At 35.9% G+C, this 12776-nt stretch overlaps 1 protein-coding gene across 2 annotated transcripts in view; it reads right to left on the bottom strand.

Annotated features, from left to right (window-relative positions):
• LOC124220437 (transmembrane protein 135) overlaps positions 1-5793 on the bottom strand; it is a 61457-nt gene extending 55664 nt beyond the window's left edge. The window contains exons 1-2 of one of the 2 annotated variants that reach the window (XM_046629313.2): positions 5281-5777; positions 3773-3903 (exon numbers count right to left, since the gene is read on the bottom strand). In XM_046629313.2, the coding sequence (XP_046485269.1) occupies positions 3773-3903; positions 5281-5427 (278 nt within the window). In that variant the 5' untranslated portion in view covers positions 5428-5777. Of the gene's footprint in view, positions 1-3772; positions 3904-5280 lie in introns of both variants that reach the window. The other variant, XM_069136802.1, reaches the window with a different exon arrangement.
• Positions 5794-12776: the final 6983 nt, after the last annotated feature.

The following is a 12776-nucleotide window of genomic DNA, read 5'->3' on the forward strand; positions in this document are numbered from 1 at the left end:
AATTTTAAAAAAATTTTTTGGTCGTCTCAGTCACTGTTTTAAAAATATTTGAAAAATTAATTGTTAAATAAACAATTGATAACAACTCTTTTTTACCATTTCATATTTTTTTTTAAATTCTATGGAGCTTTCCGCGTAATTTGAAAAAAAAAAATATTGTATCTAATTTTTTGCCGAAGTTATGAATTTTTGAAAAAAATGGAAGTCTAATTTGTTATTGTTAATAAAAAATCGAATTTTGCATTATAAGATTCGCGCTTTGGCACAAAAATCTAACTCCCCCTACACAATCCACATGCCAAATCAAAAAAATATCTGAGAGATGACTGATCCGGTTGACGCGGAATAGCCCATATTGGAAGACTGTAATTTTTTCAGCAAAAACAAGGGTCCTTTTTGAATAAAAAAAATAATTTCTTCCTTTTTTGGTAAAAAATCAGCGTTACTGAAACGTAAAAATTTTTTCAAAAATTCCTCTTGAAAGCTAACAAAAAACTACAACTTTTATGTAAAGTCATTTTTTTTCAGTTACTTCACGTTTCCGAGATATATTCATTTGAAAAAACGGCAATGTCTCAAATAATGAATTAAAAAATCTGAAAAAATTCACATAGAGTATCTTTTAGTAGTACTTTGATATAACCAATTATGGGGCAGATCTGAGATGGTCGAAAAAAAAGTGGCCGAGTTGACGGAGAATCCCTCATATGTAATATGATAATGTCTAAATGACCGTCTATGTATACTGTATACGTATATGTATAATGTATATTATCCGTAATTAACGTATTCTACGGATATTATACGTATTTCAGACGGCCACTTAGGCTTTATCTATACGTGTGTTCTATCTGTGAACTTACTCAAAATTGATCACGTGATGCCCAACTCTGCCATGTTAAATCACGAATTGAAATAAACTTGTCACAACGACTCGTAGCATTAATCAGTCATCAGGCAGTTAGCAATAAAAGTCTGCTAACCATTCTCAAATTACTGCACCAATTATTTCATATCTGCTTGACCTGCAAAAATCACCCGTACAACTCCCATAAGCCGCGTTTAATACCTGAAACTTCAGTACTGCCAGCCTGCATGTGAGACGCCAAACCTCAATGTGCTAATTTTCACCCAAAGAGCTTTCGCCATTATTTTCGGCACATAAAACATATGAAAACGTTGAAAATCAAATCAAAAAAGTTAAAAATTTATTTACCCGCATTGAAAATTTCATTAAAAGAAGTAAACCGTATGGTTAGGATTATTAAAAATTAACGAGCGAGGCAACTGAAATCAGGAGGTCCGGCATTAAACTAAGGAGGACACTTCAAGCACATGAACAAAAAACATGGCAGCCACTAAAAGTAGTCAAAAAATTCTCTGATTTTTTACTGTCTTTCCCTAACCAAATTCAGATACTTTCCCTCATTAAAATGCTAAGTAATAGTCCTAATAGAAGTAACTAATTAATATGATCATGAATTGATCGAAATTTAAAAATATGGACATAACCTATTGAATGGTGACGGAAAGAAATTTATACACATCCGAGCTTATGCACAGAAATATTCGTCTAAATTTATATTGTTACATAAACGTTTACAGCGACCATTTTCTAACTTATTTTCCGAAAATTTTAATACAATGTTCAGATCCTTATACAAACGTACTTATTACGCAGATAAGATATCCTTTATGGAGACTAAGACATCCTTTTATGTTATGCTAACCCCTGCTTCTTGTCCACCCTATTTATTATATCTTTATGGGTGCACAACGCTCGAAGAAATATACCCGAGAAGCAATGTTAGTTTTACGGAATTTATAAAAATGTCTCTCGTGTGAAATAAGACATTTTTCATCCAAAAAGCATTTTATTTCTCAACACGTTTTTATTAATTGGAAATGTCCAGCATTCGGTTTTTTCCAATTTTGATATTTCGTGGAAGAAGCTTAGCTTTTTCTCGTTCCGCTGGACCACCATTCATTTTCCCTGACCAACTGAGAAATTCTCTCACTTTTCTCCGACTTCCCGGACCAATTCAAGAATTTCCTGACTTTTCCCTAATTTCCAGTGGCTGACGAGTGGCCACCATGAAAAAGAGTATTTGAAAATATCCTCGATTTTGACTAGTTCGAAGATTTCCTGTTATATTTCTTTGTAGAACGATATGGATTGTCACATTTTCTTTCGTCCTACAAGCAATCATTTTTCATTTGTGTTGTAATTTAAAAAAGAAATCATCGTTCGTTTTCACTCTATCCTATTACGAAAGTATGGTCACGTAATGTCGCCATCGTAGTCACTCATGTATTATTATGTGACTCTCATTGTCTATACCGGGACAATCTCTTGAAACTTAAAAATCAACTGTGCATGCGCGAGTTTTATCGGCTGTTCGTGCAGACAGGCGATCTCGAGTTTCAACTGTCAAACTCTTTTTGGCGGCAATGTAGTTGATACGAATTGTCGAGGTTAGAATCTTAAATAATTGAGGTAGTGAATTGGAAAGGTTCGGGAAGCATTTGTTATTGAGTCGGAAAGTTGATTCTTCAAAGAACGGTCGGAATTTGATGCTTATGCTCTTTGAAAATTCAAACATACACATTTTGTGTACGGTGGCCCCCTGCATCGTAGACAAAAATATCGCTGCGGAAAGATTTCGCCGACCAATGAGATTGTATTATTTGGCGCATGCGCAATTTATTTTTAGGGCGTATAGTTGTATAGTACAGTAAGAGGGAATATCCCTAGGCTATGGCGACGCCATCTGTGCACCATACCACGCACACCGTTCCCGGCTGCATGCAGTTTTCGGGCGAGAGATTTCCTCTCTCGCGTGTGTATGTGCTTTCACCCAACCACGGACGCGCGTGCTGTACGCCCCGATAAATCTACGATTGCTTTAAATAAATACATCTTGAACTAAAACGATAGGTGCGACCAATAATTTATAATTATCTCCTACAAGAATTTGAGAAAAAAGCGGCACGGGACCTTTTCCCTTTCATTCAAACCGAAAGGTCACATTTGCGCATGAGACTTTATATTACTATACACGCGATATTTCATATTGGTATTTTTAGTATTTTTGTGACTTTCGCAGAACTATAAGTTACATCTCACTCCTGAATTCGCATTTATCCAGTGCTTTGCCAGAAATGTAAGGACCCCGAATACATAACCCACATCTACGTGTTCAAATAATTCTGACAACACAGGATAAGACATTGATACATAATACAGCACAACAAAAAAAAAAAAAGAAGGATTTATTGACATCTAATCTTACTTAAACCACTCAAACGTCAAGGGCAAAAAAACCACTGTTGACTAGTATAATAGATATATCTATAAAGCATAGCTGGTGAGCCTGTGAAAAAAACGAAATTGAAGTTTGCATTGTTTACGTAACTACTAATCGAGAAAAATAATCACCATTTTACAACTATAAATTCAATTTGTGTGGATTGTAGTTACAACATAAGAATTTGTCGATTTAATTGCAATGTAATTTACGATTTCACTACAATATAAAGTAAAATAGAGAATACTAAAAACTGTTTCGTTACTTAACGTTACGAACGTTGACTTAAGTAAAAAGTACAGTGACTGTAAGCTAAAGCACGAATAATCACGGCTTTAATCGTGTAGTTTAAAAAAAAAAAGGGTGGACTATCAATTTTAGAGAAGTTTGCAAAAGGTTTTTTTCAAAACTAATGTACTTATATCTCTGATTATCTCAATCAGGAAACTTTTTGTGCATCATACCTTAGGAAACAGAGGAAAATGGAGTAAGAAAACGCGCTCCATGACAAAAAAGCTGTCGATTGAAGCACACCGAGCACAGTTCGCCTGATGTCATCTTTTGAAGGAATCCTTCCTTTCATCAACAAAGTTACCTGCATTGTAAACAAAACACAATAGGTAGATCAATGATCGGTGACTGTGTTTTCTATGGTGTTTTCACAACAGTTTACAAACAATTTATTGTATAGTTAGACATACATTTGAAAAAAAAACAAGTGCCATTGTTTGCTGACATGCAGATTATAGGCAAACAATGCAAGTCAGTTTATAAAAATCAGTGTTAATACTGTATATGGGACATTCCATGCCAACTCAACCTGCTATTTCTAGGGTCAAAAAAGTAACTTCTGAATTACTTCAGGTTTTTCTGACCACTGGTTAAAAATTTGTCTTATTTTCGCGCTAATTTATACCCCAACATCGAAAAATTAAGTAATACAAAAATTCTTTGCAATGATGTGAATTAGAGGGAAATATTTTTTGCTGATTTCATTGACCACTCAATGCATTTTTTTTTTTCGCCAAACCAATCTAAAATCGCGATTATTATAGTGTTGGCCATCTTCGATTTTCATAAAATTTCTATCATATATTCCTGGTAAAAAAATTAAACTTTTGAGACATTGTCGAAGGTGGAGAAATCTTTGATTCAGAAGTCACAATCAAATGAATGTCAAAGAAACGAAAAATATGGGAGAACCTACTTGAAATAAATGTCTGCGGAATTGAATAATATCTTATTACTGAAATTACCAAAATCAAATTCGTTATTCATTTATTTAATATACTAGTGAAATTATCAAAATCAAATTAATTATTCATTTGTTTGATAAAGAAAAAAACGAGAGGTATATTTACATTTCTGCCGAAATGAGTTATATCTTACAACTGAAATTATCAAAATGAAATTAACTGTTCATTTAAGTGGTAAACAAAAAAGCGAGAGGTAAAAAGGAATACTAGGTATGTATGCATTTACTTCAGGTAGGTACCTACTCCCATTTTTTCGTTTCCTTGACATTCATTTGATTGTAACTGCTGCACCAAAAATTGCTCAATTTTCCGTAAGGTATCCAAAGTTTTGTATTTTCGCAAGGAATTTATGATGGAAATTTCATAAAAAATCAAGAATACCAACACTTTAGACTGGTTTTCCAAAAAAAAAAATTGCATCAAGTTGCCGAAATATCAACAAAAATTATTTCTTTTTCCTTCACGTCATCGCAAAGAATTTTTGTATAAACGTTTTTTTCGTACAACTGACGGATGTTGGGATATAAATTAGTGCGAAAATAGGATAGTTGTTTAACAATAAAAAAAAAAAATCTAAATGATTCAGGGTTTATTTTCTTTAACCCTGGAAATACTATGTTTAAGTTCGAGCCAAATCGGAAATAGTGAGGATTGGCGGCAGGTCGAGTTGACGTGAAATGCCCCATATGCATTTGCATACAAATATGCGCACTCACTAAATAGACGGTAGTATAAATCCGTAATGATTCTTGCAAGGCGTGGAGTCCCAGACCAGCGGTCGCGCTGACACATGAATTAGTCCAGGGATGAACATAGTCAATACAAGTTGCCGAAATTGAAAACTTGCTCAATCGAGGAGGCATATTTATTTCGTACCTTCGTCTTTTTTCTCTTTCACTCTTCACCCGTGCAGCACTACATGCGGATATTTAAAATTTTGCGGAGATAACCGTCGGGATAAACATATTACCGATCGTACGACAGTGGTTAGCAAATAACGGCGCAAATAAATTCTATATATCAACCATACACTTGCGCTGATAATTCTGCTGCGTCATGCGTTTCGTGTTTGAGAAGCCTTACGTCCTACTTATTAGTAAAAGCTGTACTGAACTGATAACGCTAAACGCTTAGGACAAAACTTTTAAGAACGACCAGACAACATCCACTCTCTACGACGCTGCGACAACTGACAACAACGGGACACTGATGACTGAACTGCGAATAGCCTTATAGAGAAAGTCAACGCATGTTATTAACTGGCCCCCTACCTGTCTGGATTGGTTGGAGCATAGACTTCTAGAGATAGACTGCGCGCTCTGTACACCGAGTTGGGGCCGTGACAAAACAGAGAAACAGCTGCAGGCATTCCCTTTCAGACTCTCACTTTAATGGGTGATTTGGCAGGGAAAACACTACGAAACCACGGTCGTATACCGGGACAATCTCTTGAAACTTGAAAATCAACTGCGCATGCGCCAAATAATTCAATCTCATTGGTCGGCGAAATCTTCCCGTGGCGATATTTTTGTCTGCGAAGCAGGAGGCCAGCGTACACAAAATGTGTACGTTTGAATTTTCAAAGAGCATAAGCATTAAATTCCGACCGTTCTTTGAAGAGTCAACTTTCCGACCCAATAACAAATGCTTCTCAAACCTTTCCGATTCACTACCTCAATTACTTGAGATTCTAACCTCGAAAATTCGTATCAACTACATCGCCGCCAGGAAGAGTTTGACAGCTGAAACTCATCCCGAGCCATCCCGGCCAGCCTGCACAAAGAGCCGATAAAACTCGCGCACGCGCAGTTGATTTTCAAGTTTCAAGATATTGTCCCAGTATACAGGTCAGAAAACTCAGTTGATCGGGAGGGGGGATCCCGCTTAAAGTATCATTCACAATTGACTTAGTGCTGTGGTTGGGGCAGTGGTAGTGTAATGCAGAAGTGTAAATGCGAATACCATGCAAGCGTTTATAATAATCGACTGTGAACAGTCACATCGTATTCGTGATTCTAAAATTTCGCACTGTACTATCACTGCCCCTACCACTGCACTAAGTCAATTGTGAATGATACTAAAGTGTAATACTTAAATATTATGACACTAAAGTATAATACTAAAGTATTATTTACAGTTGACTTAGTGTAGTGCTAGGGGCAGTGGTAGTGTGGTGTGATGTGACAGTGCAAAATAGCGTTCACAAATTGTCGATATTGCAGTGTAGAAAGATTTGACATTTCGAGCTTTAAGACATATTAAATGATATAACAAACTTTGTGGAGAATTATAAATAACTAGGGGCTTCGCCCCTCCCACCTTGGCGCTGCGCGCCTCATCGTTCAGCGCTTTGCGCCTCACTATTTCCATATACATTGTCTATTAGACAGTTGAATTCATTTATGCTGATTTGATGACAGGTCAACTATGAAGATATTTGTCAAAGACTGTCATAAACAGCCGATGACAGCTGTCAAAGGAAGTTTTGCTTGCTAGATGCTTTTTGTTTTGTTTTCGGCATCTCACCCCACCGCCAACTTCATGCGTATACTATTGTTATTATAATCTTTTTTACCTGTTGCTATTAAAGGCTTCAGGCTTCTTTTTCATTTGTTCAGGACTTTTTTATTAGAGAGAAAATGAATTTCTAATCAAAATAGTCTTGTGTACTGCCGCAATATTATTAAAAATATTTATTTGTAGGCACTTCTTTTTTTCTTAGCATCACGGAAGATTGCTAAAGATCGGTCCCATATTACCGGATTATTTTGTAATTTCTCGATAATTAATTGGTATATATCATGCATATTTTACGTCAATTGTATGTAAATATTTGAGGCAAATTTTCAAAGCATCTATTTTAATTGGTCGTGCGGTGGTTTGATTCGTGGTGCAATGGAGAAGCTTGGAGATTGCAAGGTTCTGCGGTCTTATTACAATTATTCACCTTTAACATTTCCCACCATCCAAGCATTTTGATTGGTTGATTAAACTTTGTAAACCAATCAAAATACTTGGATGGTGGGAATTGTGAAAAATGAAAAACCATAATAAGCCCCTTGTACTGTTCCCACTCCCACTACTGTCTACACAAATCGATTGCGAACGCTCACATGGTATACGTATTTCCAAGCTTCCGCACTGCCGCACTGCACTATCACTGTACCAAGTCAATTGTGAATGATACTTTACTGTCCATAAATAGTATAGTTCTAAGATTGGCCACATGGTTAGCGATATGCAAGGATCCCGGGCACTGATATACCAGAGAATATCTTGAAAGTTCGCAGTCGGTCATCGCCGACTCGGCACCACTCAAGTTCTTCGTCTATTTCTCGCAGGCTGGCCATCCCATCTTTAATTTTAAACTGTGAAAGGCCGTAAAACGATTGCATCGACGACGACGACCGGTATGCTTTGACAGGGAATGCCTCATAAATAAAACGAAAACAATCGTCGTCGTCGTCGATGCAATCATTTTACGGCCTTTCAGAGTAAAATTAAAGATGTTATGACCAGCTTGCGAGAAACAGAGGAAGAACTTGAGTGGTTCCGAGTCGGCGGTGACAGATTGCGTACTTTCAAGATATTATCTCGGTATGTAGGTGTATAGTTTTGCAATGTTTCGTCAACCAATCAGAAAGCTTAGATGGTGGGAAATGTGAAATTACATATTCGAATCCGCATGTATACGCCGTTGACTGAGGATATGCCTATATCCTCAATCACGTGTACGCCGTACACGAGCACACAGATTTATTGCAAGTCGGATTAGAGATCGGCTATATCGGTAGGAGGTGTTTGCACGTCATATACCTACAAATAAAAACTATGTCCTTAGTGAACAGAGTCAGGAGTACGGAACTCAAGTCCGTGCCAGACTACATCTATTACAATATTTATTCAACTACTAGTAAATATAAAAGTGTATTGTGTGACAGATTATTATTAACGTCGTTAAGCAAGAGTCTTTCACTCGCGCTCTTTGTGAGAAAGAAAAAGCACGGCTATACCAGAGATGAGTAGGGAGATCTCCAACGCTCGGCTTTTCGTGATACCAGCTAGATTGGAGCGTCGACGTGACACCTAGGCGGCCACGCACCGAAGGTGGCCCATTTCCGACCTGACACCTAGGCGGCCATGCACCGAAGGTGGCCCACAATCGTGTATATATAGATATACTCGGTCCCTCGAGCAAGTGGTTGCCAATCGCATCCTTGTCCCCGCTCGCACAGATGTTTCCAGGAATGCAAGAATTGGGATTTTTTTGTTTCAGTTATGAATGTCAGCGAATAAAAGTATCTCCAGATTTGATAAATCTTGGAATCAATTAGCGGACGCTGAACCAAATTAATTAACTATTCCCAGTCCGAATACTTTTTTTTTTTTTTTTAATATATATTATTTTTTTATTGATATGAAAATATGTGACGCCTGGTATTCTCGAATATTTGTGCACGCAGTCTATGGAAAAATATACGAAGCCAGCTCGATAACATTTATGCAAAATGTGCAATGGGCAAGTGGTTGGGGAAAATTTTTTTTTTCTCGAACTGAATCTTCCAGAGAAGCATCAGCGAATTCCAAGCAAGCTCCATAAACATACCGAGCAAACACGCGCTCACGGACGTAGCTGTGGTGTGGCTGAGTGGATACCACATGAGGATGAATTTTCAATCACAGGTTTTTGCGCGAAGTTTTCCTGTATTTAAGTTAATTACTGCTGCCTTTGTTATAATACTGCATTCAAGTCGTAAACAAAACACTAAAAAATAAGTTAACCACTTAATGTAAAACAAAATGTTAGATTGAGCTTAAAATTTAAGCCGGAGTTACATAAACTAAGATAATTACAAGTGCAACATTGTAAATATTGTACATTTATTGTTCACCTAAATAAATATGGTTTCCTCCTCAAAAAAAAAAAAAAAATGAGGATGGAGTGATGCGGGACACGGGTTCGATCGCAGTTCACTCTTTTTATTTTTTTTTAAATTCAATCCCGGCTTTTGTTTTAGTATTTTCGGAGAGAAAAAACAAATGAAAGAAAGAAAATTTCCAGAGCCGGTCGATTTTTTCCTTCTTTCCTTTTGCTTTTTGTTTTACTGAACCCACCCTTTTTGTAGTGGGGGTAACCCAGAAGAGAACAAATAATTGAAACAATAAAATTCCGAGTGTGAATCGATTTGTTCCTCGTTTTTGGCGCCTCTTTTTTAATAAGGAAAAGTTTTGACAGTAATGAAAAATAGAGATTACTAAAAACAAATGTATTGTTTTTTAATAACACCGGCCCACAAAAAAAAAAAAAGTGGTCTGTACTTTTGACCGGACCTACCTATCTTTATGTATTTTGACGCGCTGAATCCGAATCTGGAGTCAGTTTTGCCCGTACACCCTCAAAATTTTGAGTAAATTGCAAAAGACCATAAAAATCGCCAAAAATTAGCAGTTTTGGTAAGAAAAAAATTTGTGGAACTATAGACCAAGTATGATTTTTATGCATTTTGGTCCGCTAAACCCAAATCTGAAGTTTATTCAACCATAAGCCTTTTAAAATTTAATTGGGTCAGTGTTATTAAAAAACAACACATTTGTTTTTAGTAATCTCTATTTTCCATTACTGTCAAAACTTTTCCTTATTAAAAAAAAAACGCCCATTTTATATCAGTCTTGACGAGCATTTCTTAGGAATTCTGAGAGATGCGAGATCGGAACGACAAAATTAATTCAGTAGCAACAATGTATGGACCCCTCTCCTCTTCGGATATTGACAGCCAGTTAAGAGGCTTCACAGTGTTCAGTTTAATGCCAGCAGCTCTCGAGGTATCAAGATGGTAAGTGAATTACATAATTATTTTACATGCATGCAAAAACCGGCAGGTTTGACGCTCGTCTATTTACTTTGTAGATTAAAAAGAGAAAAAATGGGAAGGACCTGTAGTCGTATTTTATACTTTATTTAATTTTCCTTGAATTGTCAAACGTTTTTATTTTTGATTGTATAGGAAGAAGATGTGTGGGGAATTCCATTCTAGTGCCCAAGAATGTAGTACACATTTTCGATCGTTTTAACTTTTTTTTTTTTGGGAAAACATGTTCCTCAATTTCCAAATTTCCTTAATTTTTTGGTATTCAAATCGATTCTTAACAATTTTGCGCACAGGTGGGATTTCTTTAATTATTTTTTCCCTAAACCTGAGGATATTTCCCATCTGAGATCACTGTCGAAAGGCGAGATTCCGGAAATCATTAATTACCTTTTTTTCTAATTAAAAAGAAAATCACATAAGGCCACTAAGAGCTCGAAATGAAAATCTGAAAAAATTAGAGATGGTTTTTTGTATTCGAAGCCATTAACGTGAAAAATCCGTTTAACGACCATCCTAATAGATATACATTGTATGTTGGGCATTCCACGTCAAATTTGCAACCCATGTACCTCACCCTCTTCGCTTTTGATAATTGTTTGGTATGATGCTGCAACCACGGTTTCAATCGACTTAAAACAGCGTCGCAATTTTTTGCAGATTTCTTTAGCCACCACTGAAATAGAAAAAAATTGAAAAACCAATTCCGAAAACGCTTCTTTCAAAATTCTGAAAAAATTCACACTGATTTTATAATTAAAAATATGATTCTTAAGCACGAGACGATAATGGGATCTCTACATTTACTATAGTTTTCGCAAGTTTTTAGTTTTCTTGGATCTTTGAATAACTTGAAAAAAAAGAATGAAATGGTATGAACTATATTCAGGCCTTCTGGCATTCCTCTAGATTTCAGAAAAATTGAAATCCATTAATAATAGAGAAATTTATGACCGAATAAATAAATAGCAACTCCAATTCCGGCATGAGAAAAAAAACTTGCTAGAAAAGTAGTGATGTGACTTATGTGATTTTCTTTTTAATTAGAAAAAAAGGTAATTAATGATTTCCGGAATCTCGCCTATCGACAGTGATCTCAGATAGGAAATATCCTCAGGTTTAGGGAAAAAATAATTAAAGAAATCCCACCTGTGCGCAAAATTGTTAAGAATCGATTTGAATACCAAAAAATTAAGGAAATTTGGAAATTGAGGAACATGTTTTCCCAAAAAAAAAAAGTTAAAACGATCGAAAATGTGTACTACATTCTTGGGCACTAGAATGGAATTCCCCACACATCTTCTTCCTATACAATCAAAAATAAAAACGTTTGACAATTCAAGGAAAATTAAATAAAGTATAAAATACGACTACAGGTCCTTCCCATTTTTTCTCTTTTTAATCTATAAAGTAAATAGACGAGCGTCAAACCTGCCGGTTTTTGCATGCATGTAAAATAATTATGTAATTCACTTACCATCTTGATACCTCGAGAGCTGCTGGCATTAAACTGAACACTGTGAAGCCTCTTAACTGGCTGTCAATATCCGAAGAGGAGAGGGGTCCATACATTGTTGCTACTGAATTAATTTTGTCGTTCCGATCTCGCATCTCTCAGAATTCCTAAGAAATGCTCGTCAAGACTGATATAAAATGGGCGTTTTTTTTTTAATAAGGAAAAGTTTTGACAGTAATGGAAAATAGAGATTACTAAAAACAAATGTGTTGTTTTTTAATAACACTGACCCAATTAAATTTTAAAAGGCTTATGGTTGAATAAACTTCAGATTTGGGTTTAGCGGACCAAAATGCATAAAAATCATACTTGGTCTATAGTTCCACAAATTTTTTTCTTACCAAAACTGCTAATTTTTGGCGATTTTTATGGTCTTTTGCAATTTACTCAAAATTTTGAGGGTGTACGGGCAAAACTGACTCCAGATTCGGATTCAGCGCGTCAAAATACATAAAGATAGGTAGGTCCGGTCAAAAGTACAGACCACTTTTTTTTTTTTTGTGGGCCGGTGTTATTAAAAAACAATACATTTGTTTTTAGTAATCTCTATTTTTCATTACTGTCAAAACTTTTCCTTATTAAAAAAGAGGCGCCAAAAACGAGGAACAAATCGATTCACACTCGGAATTTTATTGTTTCAATTATTTGTTCTCTTCTGGGTTACCCCCACTACAAAAAGGGTGGGTTCAGTAAAACAAAAAGCAAAAGGAAAGAAGGAAAAAATCGACCGGCTCTGGAAATTTTCTTTCTTTCATTTGTTTTTTCTCTCCGAAAATACTAAAACAAAAGCCGGGATTGAATTTAAAAAAAAATAAAAAGAGTGAACTGC

The sequence above is a fragment of the Neodiprion pinetum genome, chromosome 5, assembly GCF_021155775.2.
Source record: "Neodiprion pinetum isolate iyNeoPine1 chromosome 5, iyNeoPine1.2, whole genome shotgun sequence".
NCBI lineage: Eukaryota > Metazoa > Arthropoda > Insecta > Hymenoptera > Diprionidae > Neodiprion > Neodiprion pinetum.